The 18,247-nt window shown below is 38.3% G+C and overlaps 1 protein-coding gene across 2 annotated transcripts in view; it reads right to left on the bottom strand.

Annotated features, from left to right (window-relative positions):
• The window catches only part of RNF180 (ring finger protein 180), a 216,940-nt gene that overhangs the window by 82,189 nt on the left and 116,504 nt on the right, over positions 1-18,247 (bottom strand). For both annotated transcript variants that reach the window (XM_029942311.1, XM_029942310.1), the window contains exon 5: positions 17,667-17,792. In XM_029942311.1, the coding sequence (XP_029798171.1) occupies positions 17,667-17,792 (126 nt within the window). The remainder of the gene's footprint in view (positions 1-17,666; positions 17,793-18,247) is intronic.

The following is an 18,247-nucleotide window of genomic DNA, read 5'->3' as shown; positions in this document are numbered from 1 at the left end:
CCGTGTTCTCCTGTGGATCTGCCCTCTTCAATTCTCCCTTGGCCAGAGCCCATCTGAAGCAGTGCCACAAACCTGGCAGTGTACAATGACAGAAGCCAACACCATTCCAAAGTGACTTCTGCCCCAGCGAGTGGGGGAGACAAGCACAGGCACTAGTTTAACTGTGGCCCCAGCAGAGGGCCAGGGACACACATTTGGTCAGACTAAAGGCCCACCAACCAATGATAGCTTCTCAGGGGACAACACAGGGAAAGCAATCTGTAGGTAGGTGCTACGATATCTCTGGCAAATGCCTGGACTGATTCAACTCAAGCCCAGTGTGGCCCCAGACTGTCCCACCAACAACACGGGACCAAACATCGCCCACAATAGGCATAGAGAGCCATCGCAGACTGAAGCCACAACATTAGGATACACAGAACACTGCCAGGAGATAATCTTGAGGCATCAGGTTCTGGGGAAAAGGGGACCATACACTGCAGGGCACTACAGGACGTGTTTTTCATAAGCCCACTACTTTCAAGAGTAGGGGATGTGGCTGACTTTCCTAATACCCGGAAAACACATACAGAGAATTAGACAAAATGAGAAGACAGAGGAATATATCTCAGATGATAGAACAGGATAAAACCATAGCAACAGAGCTAAATAAAACAGTGGAAAGTAATATGCTTAATTAAGAATTTAAAATAGTTGTCATAAAGAGACTCACTGGACTTGAGAAAAATATGGAGGATATCAATGAGACCTTAAATAGAGACAGAAGACATACAAAAGAACCAGAGATGAAAAACTCAATAAATGAAATGTAAAATACACCAGATGGAATAACTAGATTACAAGAAGCAGAAGAATGGCTAAGTGACCTGGAGAAGACAGTAAAGGAAAATAATCAAGCTGAACAGGTGAGAGAAAAAAAATAGGGAACTCAGTGACACTATCAAGCATAATAAAACTCACATTTCTATAGAGATTTCTTAAGGAGAAGAGAGAGAAGAGGGGTCAGAACACTTATTTGAAGAAATAATAGTTTAAAATATCTCAAATTTGGAGAAAACATGAATCCAGATCCAGGAGGCACAAAGGCACAAAGAGCTCTCAACAAAATCATCCCAAGGGGTTCCACACCAAGGCATATAGTAATTAAAAAGGCAAAAAGTGATAAAGAGAGATTTTTAAAAAGGGCAAGAGACACATAGTGATTTTTTCAGCAGAAACTCTGCAGCTCAGAAGGGAGCAGCATGATATATTCAGAATATCGAAAGAAAAAAAAATCCTGAAACCAAGAATATTCTATTAAGAGAATTCACCACTACTAAATCAGCCCTACAAGAACTATTAAAAGGGACTCTTAAGAATAGAGAGGAAATAGTTGACACATCCTCAAAGGCAAGGGAAATGAAAGCAAAAATGAACTATTGGGACTTCATCAAGATAGAAAGCTTCTGCACTGCAAAGGAAACAATCAAGAAAACTAATAGGCAACCGACAGAATGGGAAAAGATAGTTGCAAATGACATATCAGATAAAGGGCTAGTATCCAAAATCTACAAGGAACTCCCCAAACTCCACACCCACAAAACAAATAACCCAGTGAAGAAAGGGCAGAAGACATAAACAGACACTTCTCCAAAGATGATATCCAGATAGCCTACAGGCACATAAAATGATGCTCAACATCACTCATCATCAGGGAAACACAAATCAAAACCACACTGAGATACCACCTCACACCAGTCAGAGTGGCTAAAATGAACAAATCAAGAGACTCTAGATGCTGGCGAGGGTGTGGAGAGGTGGGCACCCTCCTACACGGTTGGTGGCAATGTAAACTGGTGCAGCTGCTCTGGAAAACAGCGTGGGGGTTCCTAAAAAAAGTATCAGTAGAACTCCCCTATGATCCAGCAATAGCACTGCTAGGGATTTACCCACGGGATACAGAAGTGCTGATGCATAGGGGCACATGTACCCCAATGTTCATAGCAGCAATGTCAACTATAGCCAAATCATGGAAAGAGCCTAAATGTCCATTACCTGATGAGAGGATCAAGAAGATGTGGTATATATATACAATGGAGTATTACATGGCAACGAGAAAGAATGAAATCTGGCCATTTGTAGCAAAGTGGATGGACCTCAAGGGTGTCATGCCAAGCAAAATAAGTCTGGCGGAGAAGGACAGATACCATATGTTTGCACTCATAGGTCTAATAGGAGAACAGGAGAAACCTAATGGAGGACCAGGGGGAGGGGAAGAGGGAAAGAGAGTTGGGGAGAGAGAGGGACGCAAAACATGAGAGACTATTGAATACTGAAAACGAACCGAGGGTTGGGGGAGGGGGGGAAGAGGTGGTGGTGATGGAGGACGGCACTTGTGGGGAAGAACACTGGATGTTGTATGGAAACTAATTTGACAATAAACTACTTAAAAAAAAAGAATAGAGAGGAAAGACTGTAAGGAGGAATAAGAAGAGTAGGAGGCAGAAAAACAGTAAAACTTTCTTATAAAAATCAGTCAAGGAATTGACAAAATAAAAAGATGTAAAGTATGACACTATATACCAGAATGTGGGAGAGAAGTAAAGAATAAGTTCAAACTGAAATGACCATCAACTTAATAGCAACTGCTATATGTATATTCTATACAAACCTATGATAACTAGAAAAGAAAAACCAGGAACAAATATGCAAAAAATAAAAAGGAATCCAGGTATTTCACTAAGAAAAGCTCACAAACCATGAAAGAGAGTAACAGACATATATATGGAGAAAAATGAAAATGAAAACACAGTGGCCCAAAGTCTTAGGATTCTGCAAATGATGTCCTAAGAGGGAAGTTTATAGCAATACAGGTCTATCTCAAAAATAGTACAGAGGATGAAAACCATATGATCGGTTTAATAGATGCAGAAAAAGGATTTGACAAACTACAACATTCATTCATGATAGAAACCCTTCACAAAGTACGTTTAGAGGGAACATACCTCAACCTAATAAAGGCCGTATATGAAAAACTCACAGCTAATATCATGCTCAATAGTGAAAACCAAAGACATTTTCTTCTATAATCAGGAACAAGACAAGGATTTCCACTCTAGACACTTTTATTCAACATAGTACTGGTAATGGGAAAAAGACCATCTCTTCAACAAATGGTGTTGGGAAAATGGACAGCTATATCCAAAAGAATGAAACTGGACCACTTTCTTACACCATACCCAAAAATAAATTCAAAATGAATTAAAGACTTAAATGGGAGACCTCAATCCATAAAAATCATAGAAAAGAGCACAGGCAGTAACTTCTCTGTCATTGGACATAGCAACACTTTTCTGAATATGTATCCTGAGGAAAGGGAAACAAAAGCAAAAATAAACTATTAGGATGACATCAAAATAAAAAGCTTCTGCACAGCAAAGGAAATGAAAAGAACAAAACTAAAAGAAAACCTACTAAATGGGATAAGCTACTTGCAAATAACATATCTGATAAAGGGGTAGTATCCAAAATATATAAAATTCTGATCCAACTCAACACCCTCAGACCAAACAATCTAATTAAAAAATGGGCAGAAATCATGAACAGATACTTCTTCATAGAAGACATACAGATGGCTAACAGAGTAATGAAAAGATGCTTAACATCACTCATCATTAAGGCAATGCAAATCAAAACCACAATGAGCGTATGACCACATACTTCTGAGAATGGCTAAAATAAAAAACAAAGAAGCACTGAGTATTGGCAAGAATGTGGGGAAGAAGGAATCTGCCTCCACCGCTGGTGAAAATGCAAATGGTGCAGCCACTGTGGAACACAGTATGGAAGTGCCTCAAAAATTTAAAACTAGGGTTACAATTTGATCCAGTAATCCCACTACCAGGCACTTACCCAAAGAATATGACAACACTAATTTGGAAAAAAAAAGTATCCATCTGTATATTTATTGCAGAATTACTTACAATAGCTTAAGTATGGAAGCAGCTCAAGTGTCTATCAAAAGATGAATGCATAAAGACGTGGTGTACATACACAACAGAATATTACTCAGTCATAAAAAAGAAGGAGATCTTGCCATTTTCAACAATGTGGAAAGAGCTAGAGAGTATAAGCTCAGTGAAATTAGTCAGAGAAGGACAAATGCCATATGATTTCACTCACATGTAAAATTTAAGAAAGAAAAATAAACAAAGAAATAAAAGACAAACCAAAAAACAGACTCCTATGTATAGGACAAACTGATGGTTACCAGAGGAGAGGTGGAGAGGGCACGGACGAAATAGGTAAAGGGGAACAAGAATAGTACACGCCCAGGATAAGCACCGAGTGGTGTATAGTACTGAAGAATTACTATATTGCACACCTGAAACTAATATAACATTGTATGTTAACTATACTGGAATTAAACATAAAACAAAACAACAAAATAAAACACAAGTCTCAAAGAGAATTCACACTGTGGATTTGTTGTAGATCCCTTTCTATACTATGACTTGGTTCTTAAAACTATGTAAGACTGCAGGAAATTGCTTTTTGGGGCCAATGTCTTTTCTCGGGTAAAGCTCTTAGCAAATGTATCACGGGGAAAACTGGCCATATGTTTGGACTTTTCTTCCATTCTGACTTGTCAGTCCATACAGTTATCAAAACCTCTGTTCATTTCTCTTATTCCTAATAGAGTCCTCTGCCTATGGCAAGACTGATCCTGAGAGAATTCCCAGACTTAGAAAATATTCCCAATGATGCAAATAGCTGGCAATATTAGCTTTCTTGGGGGACTTTCTCCATAGTGGACTTTTAATTCTGTTTATCTTTTTAAATTCCATAGCTCTCTGATTTATTAATCTGATTTTTGTAATTCATCATCCCCCCAAGATGCTGTCAGTGAGGCTGTTTCTTCTCATCACTTATTATTTTTTACTATACCTTCTTATATCTTCTATATCCTAGAAGAAGAAATCTCTACTGCTGTTAACAAACTTGACTTGTACCTATTCCTTCTATTTTTCAGGGTTATATGGCTGAAAAATTGTCGTGGTCTCAATCTGGTCCCACGTACCCCTCTAATGTGGTCTTCTCATCTGTCACATCCATTTTGTCGCTTACGATCAAATGAGATTGCTATTCTTCCAGTGCCGAACCAAGAGACAATAGCCTTGCATCTGCTTTCGTCACTGTATCTCAAATATGTGACAAGTCTGAAACACAGTGGAGGTCTACTGAGATTTTTCACAACACTTTCTGATCATTGGCATAAAAGGTGTAATAAAACACAAACAATAGCCTGCAGCTATGACACTGACTCAGAATCATCCCGAGAGTAGTACCTTTACATTCCCTGCCTACCTCTGTCGTCACTCATAAAGAGTACGCCACACACTATGATCATAGAATAGGTTAACGTGATCACTAGGTCGCTCAGTGATGGATCAAGTTTTCCATTACCACTTTTAAGGCCCACCTCCTTAATCTTCATTTTTTAATTTCAAAATAAAAAAGTTTCCCAGGATGATTCATAGCTAATATGTATATTGTTCACTGCCCCAATAAAGCAGTTATACAGTGGTCAAACATTTCAACATTGCTGAAGTCTTTTTTTATAATTAAATAACAGCATTTGTGAGACAATGACAGTGCAGTTTAAGTTTGCCTGTGCTCAGTTCCTTTACTTCCTTTCTAGCTTAATTGGAGGTTCAAAAAATCCAGCATCCATCCAGTACCAGAATCATCTTACTTCATGTTTCAGCAGTTTAACTTTGTGTCATCTATCCTGCAGGGTAGTTGGGGAATGCATTGGTATTAAGGAAAGCATTTAAAATTGTCAGCTCAGGGCCAAAGTCAAGTGCAGCAACTACCACAAGCATTTGTCCCTACTGCTAATTTCAGATGTCCTGTGATCTTTGGGGTGAGTTTTAAATGTTTATGAATATGTACACATTAATGTTATATATCCAAGTATTTGTAAATGAAGGTAGTATTCTGCCAGCATTCAACTTCATAGGAAATTAAAGCAAGTTTTATATATGCAAAATGATAAAGAGGATGAAATTTGTGTGCGTGCATGTGAGAGCAACAGTGTGAGGCAGAGTGAGAGAATGAAACTGCTGGTAGTTTTGAAAAGAAGAGCTATGAAATGGTGGTGTTTGAACAAAATGTCCAATTAATTAATTTGGATGGTGAATTTAGAAGTAAAAGATGTTCTAATTTTGATTTTAATGACCAAGTGAACCACTTTGCCTTAGACAGGGACCATAGATTCGTTGACCCAACAGCAGATAAAACTGGATCATGTGAAAAGGGTGAAAATATTCTAAATAATCATGAGCAAGTATTTTATATCTCTTATCAGGTAGTTTTACTTATGATTCTGTCAATCTTAGTTCTTTCCCATGAAAAAACTACTGTTTCTAGACACTTCATCCTCAGCTTATCTTATTAGTATCCAGTTTCCAGTGGGCATAGTTTCCAGTTCTGTTACTATCTCTGAAGCAAGCAACTAGGTTTCATGAGGAACAGGTGAAGGAATGTGAATATTTCATGTGTGGAATGGAGACTAGCAAACAATGACAAATGTGTCTTTGTATATTGCAAGAACGGTTACATGGAGAAAGTTTAAGACAGACCTCAACCAATAAAACTGTGAGCAGGAAGATTTTATTCAACAAAGATTTGTTTGATAGAGTTGGTAAAATGTATAAACTTCCTTTTACAAGTAGTGAGCTCCCTGTCACTGCATGTGATAAGCAGAGTACAGAAGTCACCTCCGAGTGTGATTGTTGAGGCCATTTTTGTACTGACTGGAGCAGTAACATTATGTAGCTTTTTCAAGTAATTTATGATACTGTCAGGCTTTGATACTTTGTTGGCTTCTGAAATAAATTTTAAACTGGTAAGTAAATCTGTAGCAAAAACAGGGTCTGATTCTGTCACTGGAAAGTAAACAAAAGGAAAAGATACTTTGGATTTGTAAGTTCCTTCAAAAAAACTGCCTTCTGATAAAAATTATTCCAGTTTCAGAGGAAATGTAAAGGTCAATGCACTTTCTGCTAAAAGGCAGCACCAAATCTATAGCCTATTTTAAAATTTCTCTGACTTAACCCCAACTTTATGAGAAGGTAGATTTCTGGGTTATTTTCAAACTCCTGCTGTTGGAGCATGTATTGTTTTGTTTTCTATTAGAGATCAACATTCTTTTCCATGTGGATATTCCTTCATTTATATTGAGCGTGTGTAAACTTGCAGAATTGTTCTAACACCTTTGGATAAAATTATGACCAAATAAAACAATTCCCCAGGCTTTTACAAGAAATTGATGAATTTGTCCTAAATAGATCTCAGACACCTGAGTTTTAAATCATGACTTTTTTTTCCCATTTCTTTGACTTTTTTACACCAAGAAACAAAATTGAGCATGGAAATTTTGGGTTTTGGCAAATGATCTTGGTAAAATCTCTTAGATAGTTAGCTTTACATGTATATGTATGTAAAAGTGGTTTCCTAGGAAACCAAGTAACATGGGCATGGCTGGAAATCACGTCAGCTGAATATTGATAAAGTGAAGATGAAATGCCTGGAAATGGTAGACACTGCAGGTAAGAGAACAAAGACTGACAGTCATCAGTACAACTAGTACCTGCTAGCTCTGTATCGAGAGTATTTCCCTTCCATTCCACATTACCTATTTTATGTATACATAGATAAGATATGATATGTAAGAAGAAAAGCATTTAAAACATGTTTGCTTAACTCATCAATATTTCCAAGACACTACTTGATAGGGTGAAAAGAAATGGGTCTATTCTATTGAATGTAAATTAGCTATATAGCTGAATGAATTTAGTTAGCATTTATATGAACTTTCTTGATTAGGAAATCTAAAACTATGTTAAAATGTTTTCTTATTTTTGTGGAAAGAACACTAATTTTGTGGATCCAAAGGCATCTTTGGTGATGTGTATTCTTTCACTAAGATCCCTCTCCCACCTTACTTCCTCCTACTGATCACAGAAAACTAGGCTGAAAAGAGTATTTTCCTAGGGAAACTATGAACATGGCAAGGATGGCAGGGCATGTTGAGTAGGGAGGTATAACTATGGGAATCACAGACCCCAATTTTCAAATATTATCCTAATTTTGTACAATTTTAGTATCTTTAATGAAGATAGCTCAATCAATAGCTTGTTAAATGTAGTTTCTTATAAAATTATTAAAAATGAATAACAAAAAGAGTACATGTAATGTACAGAATCACTGAGAAGGAAATTTACGGCCTTAAACAATAATTCTTAAAAAATAAAAAGAATAGGCAGGTGGCTCAGTTGATTAAGCATCCGACTTGAGCCCAAGTCATGATCTCATGGTTTGTGGGTTTGAGACCACATCAGGCTCTGTGCTGACAGCTCAGAGCTTGGAGCCTGCTTCGGGTTCTGTGTCTCCCTCTCTCTTTCTCTTTCAAAAATAAACATTAAAAATTTTTTAAAAATTAAAAAGGATACAAATTAATGACCTAAAAAGCTACCTTAATATGCCAGAAAAAGGATAGAATAAATCCAGAGAGTAGCAATAAGGATGTAATAAAGAATGAAGTGTAAAATAAAGATGCAAGAGAGTCAAATTTTAAAAAACTTGTTTAAAAAATATAATAAAACTTGAAAATTATCTAGCAAGAATAGAAAAAAAAAGAAAAAACCTAGAGCATGAGTAAATAATAATACAAAGAAAACATAACTTTAGATACAAGAGAGATGAAAAGATATAAACATTTTGTTAGCAAATGTTAAAAGAAAAAATGGACAAATTCCTGTCAAAGAGATAAATTATATAAAATGACTCAGGAAGAAATTGACAAACATTTTTTAACGCTTATTCATTTCTGAGAGAGAGAAAGAGAGAGAGAGTACAAGTGGGGGAGGGGCAGAGAGAGAGGGAGAAAGAAAGAATCCCAAGCAGGCTACATGCAGTCAGCCTAGAACCAGATGTGGGACTCCAACTCCCAAACCATGAGATCAGGAGCTGAGCTTAAGTCAGAAGCTTAACTGACTCAGCCAACCAGGCACCCTGACAAATGCAAAATTCCCATTTTCAAATGAATTATTTACAAACGTAAAATTTCCAGTTTCAAATGGAAACATAGACAATCTTACTTATAAATATAGATGTAAAAATCTCAGACCAAAGTATTAGCAAACCACATCTAGCAGCACACAAAAATGATCATACTGAGTTACCCTGGAATATACCAGCAGCTTCATAGTAGAAAATCTATTAAAATCTATTAATGTAATTCAATGCATTAACAGATTGATGAAATAAAGCTATTATGATCATTTCAAGAAATGGTGAAAAAAACCACAAAATTAAAAATCTATTCAAGACAAAATTATTAGCAAATTCAGAACAGATGCCACATTTCTTAAAACCTAATATAGAGTATTCACCAAAAACAAAGAACAACATTCTACTTAGTGGCAAATATTAAAAGTGTGTATTTTAATACCAGAGATGCTGCTATCACTTTTCCATTAAAAATCAAACAGAGGTCCTAGCTCAGAAAGTATGGGAAGATGAAAGAGAAAAACGTATATTACACTGAAACATATAAAATTGTCTTTCTTTAAAGATAAGACACATATGGTTGTCTTCACTGAAAGCTCCCTAAGCCTTATAATTAGAGTGAACATAATTTAGTAATGTTGCTAAATATGAAATCAATATCCCACACAATTACATTTCTATACAATGATAATTTTGGAATAATATTTCAAATCAGGACCACTATGAAATAAATTCAGAAAAATGAGCTATTGTTTAAAGAAAGATAGAACCCTCTCTAACACAATGTAAGAGGTGGAGTCTAGATAAAGACCTAAATGAGAAAGTAAAATGATAAAGTTAATATTAAAAAAAAACCTAAGGGGAAACATTTGTGATGTGGGGCCTTCAAAACACAGTGAGAGAAAAGAAAGGTGGATTTAACTGCATCAAAGTTAAGTATTTCTTTCAATAAAGGAAAACATAAACAACACACAGATAATAAAATGGGGTAAAAATCTGTAATATCTAAAGCTGATCAGGGATTAATACTTAGAATATACAGAAAATTTGGGGAAAATGATAAAGGCAAAAACCCACTTAGAAAAATGAGCAAAACAGTTAAAACAAAAAGCATCCAAAACATTAACAAGTATGTGAAGGGATTTCATCTTGTTAGAGATCAGATAAATGCAAATTAAAATAATGAGGGTTCCTAAGTTTCATTCTCTGCTAACACTTGTCATTTTCCAGAGTTTTAATTTTTCCCAACCCTCACACATTGTTAACAGGTACAGATATCTGTGTTGGTCACTTGGGAGAACTGTTGGCACCATTTACTCAAGTTAGGCGTATTCATATTCTATGATGCAGATATTCTGCTCCTAAGATATTCTGCTCCTAAGTCTACATACCAAATATTCATGTGGTTCACATTATGATATTCATTAATGTTATATGCATGGCAGGGAGAGGAAAATATTCTGTATTCGAGTCACTGAGGTGATGCAGGCATACCTTAAATTAAAAGATATGCACAGGGCAGATGCCATTTCAGCTGTGCAAAGTTTGGGAACTAGTCTCTGGCCAGAGCCTGCTCTGTGTCCCGCTGCTGCATCAACCCCTTCCCAAGATCCCCACCGTGACCTCAGGATCCAGCCATGAGAGAAGGGTACCCTGTGGCTCTGCTGGGACCTGTGGGCCAGCTTTTGATGGGGGAGGAGCCAGGATGGCGGAGAGGAAGGGAGCTCTGTAAACTTCATCCGCCCCATCTATCAAACTGAGAAGGACATTTCTCTCATCTGCAAGAGTGGAAGGAGAAAATACAGACTCCAGAAAGAAGACAACCTCAAAGATACCTGAGTGAGTGAGTGCGAACTGGGGAGATTGGAAAACGGGCCAGCCCGAGAAGGGCAGGGGAGGTGGGAGCCCCAGCCCAATGCAGGGAAAGCAGACGGAGCCCCTGAAAAACAAAGGGAAGAGACAGAGAAACTGAACATGCTCATAGTACTGTCTCTAGAGAAGAGATAAAGAACAACCCAGAACAGAGTGAAAACTCTCACCCAATATATAACTGCTGAGCTCGGGGAGAGAAACCTGTCCCTTATACATGGCGAATTCTTCCTTGGGCTTCGCGGCATCGGCCAACCCAGGACAGCACCAGAAAAAAACATAGCTGCCTCCTGCTGTGCGATCCCAGCTGGGAAGCAGGTGGCAGCCCTTGGGAGAGCACCTTGCCTCCAGCAGCAACAGCATGAATCCCAGGTGGCACCAGGAAGAACAGCCCCCACCCCTACGAGATCCTGGCAGGGAGTTGGCGGCAGTGGCCCAAGAGAGTGTACCTCGCCTTCGGCAGTGGCAGCCTGAATCTCGGGTGACACCAGGAAGAACAGCCCCCACCCCTACACAATTCTGGCAGGGAGTTGACAGCAGCTGCCGCAGGAGCGCACCTCACCTCCAGTAGGAGCAGCGCGAATCCAGGCTGGCGCCAAGAGAAACTGCTCCCTCCCCCTATGAGATCCCGGCTAAGAAGCCCGCCGCCAAATCGAGTACATCTCATGTGTGGTGGCATAAAAGTGCATGGACTAGGATTTTGAAATGAGGTGGGCCTGGAAAATACACCGTGGCTCACCCGAGGCACAAAATCGGACTCATAGGAGTGGCTTGCAGTGCTTAGATCCAGTGGAGCTTCTACTTGGTCCCACTCTCCACAACCACCAAGGGCTATCTCCACTTTGCTACAAATGTCATGCTAAGCGAAATAAGTCAGGCGGAGAAGGACAGTTACCATATGTTTGCACTCATAGGTCTAACAGGAGAAACCTAACAGGACCATAGGGAGGGGAAGGGGGAAAGAGAGTTGGGGAGAGAGAGGGATGCAAATCATGAGAAACTACTGAATACTGAAAACGAACTGAGGGCTGAAGGGGGAGGGGGAGTGGTAATGGAGGAGGGCACTTGTGGGGAAGAGCACTGGGTGTTATATGGAAATCAATTTGACAATAAACTATTAAAAATAAAATTTAAAAAAGATATGCGCAAAAACAACAATGAAAATTATATAAGAATACAAACAAAAAGACAAGCCAAACTTAATGGGAAGGAGCATATGGGGATAAAAGGAAATCAATGAATGTGGTCTAATGATGACGACATACCATAAATTAAAAAGTACACCTGGTTCAACTCTGCACTCAAGGCTCAGAAAAGAAGGAAAGAGGACAACAGCTCAGCAAGTACATAGACATGTACCTAACCAAAAGCTGTCAAAGGCATTTGTAAAGAAAATTATAAAGTTTTATCATATAGTATTAAAGATTTAGAAGCTCTAAATAAAAAATTACAAACTAGTTAGTAGATAGGGAGAACTATTTATTGTTGTAAGATGTCAATTTTCCCCAAATTGTCTTATATATTGAATAAGACATCTTTCCTTCAATCCAATATAATTTTACATAGAACTTGGCAAGAAGATTCTAAAATTCAGGAGCCAAAAAGAAAAAAAAAAGAAAAAGAAAAAAAAAACCCACACAGAAAAACAAGACACTCTTACAGCATAACAAGTTTGAAAGGGGACATTAGGACTTACTATAAAGCTTTAGTAATTAACAGAGTGTGGTACTGAGGTTTAGGAAAGATGGTGGAGTAAGAATCGTATGGACAGGGGCACCTGGGTGGCTCAGTCGGTTAAGTGTCCAGGTTAGGCTCAGGTCATGATCTCACTGTTTGTAGGTTAAAGCCCCGCATCAGGCTCTGTGCTGACAGCTCAGAGTTTGGAGCCTGCTTCAGATTCTCTCTGCCCCTCCCCTACTCATGCTCTGTCTTTCAAAATAAAAAAAAAAAAAAAGAATCCTGAGCTCACCTTGTTCCCAGGACATGACTAGAATACAACTGCATCTATGCAGCCAGCCCTGAAAACACCCTGAGGACTAGCAGAATAGATCTTCTAGAGCCAAATGTAGAAAGACGGTCACACTGAAAAGAATAGGATGGGTGGACACTGTTGGGAACCAGAGTCCTTGCATGACTAGCCACACATGGGAGGGACATCACAAGCATAGAAAAATAAGAGGATCAGACCCCATGCCAGTCACCCTAGGCAGTGGGGACCTGCACTGAGAAGATGACTCCCCATAATATTTGGTTTTAAAAAGCAGCAGGGCTTAAATATGGGAGCTTTAAAAATCAGCGTGGGCTTAACTCCCAGAGAGCCAAGGGGTGATAGAAAACTGAGCCCCCACCCTTAAAGGGCCAAATAATTTACCCTGAGACACAGCACAGAAGCAGCAGTTTGAAACATGTCTGGGGTATACAGGAAGAAGCTTTATTGACTAATCTTGGGATGTGTGCCAGAGGGGCAGCAATCTGTGGATTTGTCCGGAAACTAAGTAGTGGTGGTCACAATTTCTCTTCCTCTCCCCCAGACTAGATAGGTGGAGCCAGTGGTTAGACTCTTGATCTACCGTGATGGCACTGTATGCCCTGCCCTGGTATTCCTCTGCCAACCTGTCCAATCCAACTCATCTGCTTTGGCAGGCATTCATCCAAAGCAGCTCCAGCCCTAACCCCCCCTGCAGGTGGCCCCCGCCAGAATGGTGCCACTCCCCTGACTAAAGGGAACTGATGAAATGGATGATGGGTATTAAGGGGGGCACTTTTTGAGATAAGTACTGGATGATATAGGGAACTGCTGAACCACTATATTGTACACCAACACCTCCTATAACACTGTATGTTAACTACACTGGAATTAAAATACTTAATACAAAATTAATGGTCATAAAGATACTCATTGGACTTGAGACATAAGTGGATAAAATCACTGAGAAAGCACACAGAGACAGAAGATATTAACAAGACCAGTCAGAGCCGATGAGTTCAATGACGAATTCAATAAAATACTACTAGAGGGCATCAAGAGCAGATTAGGTAATGCAGAAGAATGGATCAGCAATCTGCAAGACTGGGTACTAGAAAGCAATGAAGCTAAAAAGTCAAAGAAGGAGAACAGGTTAAAGAAACTATGACATTATCAAGAGCAATAATGTTTGCACTATAGGGATCCCCTAAGAAGAAGAAAAGAAGAAGAAAAGAAGAAGAAAAGAAGAAGAAGAAAAGAAGAAGAAGAAGAAGAAGAAGAAGAAGAAGAAGAAGAAGAAGAAGAAGAAGAAGAAGAAAAGAAGAAGAAGAAAAGAAGAAGAAGAAGAAGAAGAAAGAGAGAGAGAGAGAGAGAGAGAGAGAGAGAGAGAGAGAGAGGAGTAAGAAAAAAATAGCTGAAAACTTATCAACTGATATCCCAGTCCAGAAAGCACAGAGAGCCCCTAACAATATGAACCTGCAAGGTCTACACCAAGACACGTAAATAACAAAAATAACAAAAAGTAATGATATAAAGACAATTTTAAAAGTAATAAGAGAAAAGTAATAAGAGAAAATAAGAGAAAAATAAGAAAAGTTATATACAAGGGAAACCCCATAAGGCTATGATCTGGTTTTTTAGCAAAAACTTTGCAAGCCAAAAGGGGGTGGCATGATATATTCAAAGAGGCAAAGGAAAAAGACCTACAACCAAGAACAGAACTGTCAGATCAATATGTTGTACACCTGAAACTAATGTAACGTTGTATTTCTAGTATACTTAATAAAAGAGTATGGTTTCGGCCAAGAATTAGACAAACAGAGCAACAGAACCAAATAAAGACCTCAGATAGACCCACATACATGCAAATTTAATATATGACAGACTAGCAATGTGCATCAGTGGGGAAATGAATTATTTTCAACAAATGGTAGCTAAAATAATTAAAAAGGAAAAAAGGCCAGTTATTAGATCCCTGCCTACAATATAGCAAAACAAACAAAAACTCTCACAAAACTTAGAAAGCAACAAGTCAATTCTAAAATACCTTTAGACTATTTGAAAAATATATAGGAAATCTGTATGACATTGGGGATAGAGAAGAATGTCTTAAGGCAGATAATACAGACCAGAAAGATGATGAAGCAAATGCGAAGCCACAATTTATTAAAGAGATCATAATGAGAAAAGACAAACCACACCTGGGAGATGAGAGATACTATTCATAGGACTAAAAGGAAAATGAGTCCGCTCTGAAAATAGTTGACCACTTTCAAAAATTAACAGGAACAATACCATCAATAAGAAAATGGACAAAATTTATACAGAGATTTCACAGAAGAAAAAACTCAATTGCCAATATGCATATAAAGCTATGTTTATTCCCCACTAGTAATGAGGAAACTGAAATTAGAACCCCAATGAGACACCATTTTATACCTATCATATTGGCAAAATCTCAAGTACTGAAAACACCAAATGTGGTAGACAAGGTGGTGGGAAGTCAGTACAGGCATTTAGGAAAATGATTTGGTTTGGTAGTAAAGTTAAAAATGTGCTTTTCTTATGACCCAGAAGTATTCTACTGGCATTTGTTCTAGAGGAACTCTCATGCTCCACAGACATAAACAGGTGTTTAGAGCAGCTGTTTATAATGACAAAGACCTGGCCAACTCTATTGTTTAGCAACAGGAGAATGGATAGGTTGTGCCATATTCATATAATGGACTGAAATGGGTGGATCCAAGAAACAGAATGCTGAGTGACAAAGCAAATCCCGGAGAATACATACACTGTTACTACTACAAAGTTAAAAAAACAAGCAAAAGTCAATGGCATTGATTAAATATACATGTGTGTGCTTGTATAGAGAAATAATAATGCAAAATTCAGGGGAACACAAAGTAAACTAAAAGGACAGAAGGTGATTCAGGAATACCGACAACTGAGGAAGAATCTGGTTTATCATTCAAACACTATGTGTGGTTTTTCAGGCCTGACCATAAGCAATCACAGACGCTTGAGCTGGCGGCCTCACAGGACAAACGGCCCTAACGTCTCCCTGGTCAGTGATGCTCTTTCACTTATGTACATACGTAGGCCCACCGCCTGCATTCCTAGGTTCTTTACATGAGGCCTTAGGCAGAAGGCTTGTTCAGGTGCCTCCAATGGGACCTCTTTAAAAGGGGTACAGGGAAACTTGAAGACACTTTTCCCCCCACTCTGAATTAGTACCCAATGTTTTTCTGCTTTTTGCTGTTTGCCACCCCTCCACCCTCCCTGTAAGTACACCTTTAGGGGTCATAAACCTGCCACTGTCTTTTGTTTGGGGGTCCTCATTAGTGAGATGACCTCCACATGCTGATCTGCCTGAACCTGGAACAGCACACTGTTCCGAAAGGGAAGACGGAACTGAGGTGAGGAGAATCAGCATTTCCTCCAGGTTGAGACTCCTGTTTCTACCGCTGCAACAAGTGATCAAAGGCTTAACTCTCTGAACTGAGGCTCAGCCTGACAGCTCAGCTCTTGTTTAGCTCAGCAGACCCTTGACAGCAATATATTTATTTTTTTATAGTAATACATTTATTAAGTTAGGATGTATAACAGTGGTACTTTGAACCTCCTCCGTAAAAACTTTTATCAAAAGTTCTGTGGAACTCTTACGGGGAGGACAAATATGATGAAATCACAAAGAAGCTAGTGTTTAAACTATAGCTTCAGTATCTCAGGATACAAAAAAGGGACGGAAATTTTGGGGTTATCAGAAAGGTGCTTCATTCTTTTTAAAATCTGTGTGTACAGTAATATGTTGAATACAAAGGATACTTTATAAAACAGCATATGTTTGTAAAATGTCCTTCAACTATTTTCTTCATCGGACTACTGTATAAAGTTATATTCGTCCTTAAACTACTTTCTTCATACATTAGGGATTTCATAAATCAATTTATTTTCTTGCCTCAGTCATACAGGCTCCATGTCTATCTCCTTTGGATTTATGTTGTGGGTATTGACTTTTTAGGTCTCATTGTAGAAACTCCCCAGTCCCATTCCCTGACAATCAGGGTTCCCCGTATCTGGAGCTTTCCAAACAGATCCCATAATATCACAAGTGGTAAATACTAAAAGCGCACAGTATTTCATGCTCTGGCCATTGTTTTATGAAAGGTGATAAATTCTCAAAGGTAAAAAAGGTATTAGAAGTTTCCTTGCTCTTATTTTGCTACTTTCTTCTACCGGTAGTACAATTCTGACACCTCTGCGGTCACTCATCTAGTTAGACCTGAACCCACAGACTGGTATTCCTATCCCATTGTGTACACAGATACTCTACCCCAAGCCTCTGCTTATTAGCTACTTGTAATAAACTTGTGGGACAACTGTGAAATAACAAAACTGAATCAACTTACCCGTGATGACGGATTACTCAGAGTCTTCATAAAGAGTACTAGAGTTTTTGTCAAACAGCTTTTGTAAAATCTGTTACTTTTGAGATGAATTTCATTCATCTATTAAACATCATATGAAACATTGACAGCAAGGCAAAGTAACCCTAAGCATGTGTTTCTCTCAAATTTTGCTCTTATACAGTTTCTATTTTCTTCACATATACGTATGTATACACAGAAGCTTTCAGCAAGAAGATACTTGGCGAAATCCTTACTTAAAATTGATCAACGCAGAAATGTTTCCACTCACATTTTTAGTTAGGAAAAAATAGCTTTAAAAAGAGATCTCAGAATAAGGTACCAAATTTTTTTTGCATTCGTTTCCTTACCTCCAAAGAGATGGAATCCTTTCCTGCAGCTTGGGAGGGGCCATTTTGCAGAGCTGGATTTCTGAAAGCTTTGTTTTATTTTCAAATATTCTTTAGTAAAGAATGTTTTTGTGGCATTGTTCAGCTCTAGAGTAAAGCAAAAGAAAACAGTAGTTTTAGACGCTAATTTGAGTAAAATGGCAAGAGCATGAAAATTGTTACAGTATGTTGATAATAAATTTAGATCTCTTTAAATGAAAAACAAAAGTAGTGTTAACTTTTTAATTTGAACTCAAGCGAATATAATTCCCTCAGATTCACACTTGATACAACTCTGATGTGTCTACACATACAGTATACATCTACTGGGTATTTCCTATGTCAGTTAATATGCTAGAGGCAGAAAAGAGTAAAAGCTCCTTGCCCTCAAAAGGACTCAAGATTAGAAGATAGAAATAGGGGCACCTGGGTGGCTCAGTCAGTTAAGTGACTCTTGGTTGTTTTTTTTTCCCATAATATTTTATTGTCAAATTGTTTTCCATATAAACCCAGTGCTCTTCCCCTTAAGTGCCCTCCTCCATCACCACCACCTCTTTCCCCCC

The sequence above is a fragment of the Suricata suricatta genome, chromosome 6, assembly GCF_006229205.1.
Source record: "Suricata suricatta isolate VVHF042 chromosome 6, meerkat_22Aug2017_6uvM2_HiC, whole genome shotgun sequence".
In the NCBI taxonomy this organism is placed as follows: Eukaryota; Metazoa; Chordata; class Mammalia; order Carnivora; family Herpestidae; genus Suricata; species Suricata suricatta.
This window is presented reverse-complemented; position numbering and strand designations above follow the sequence as displayed.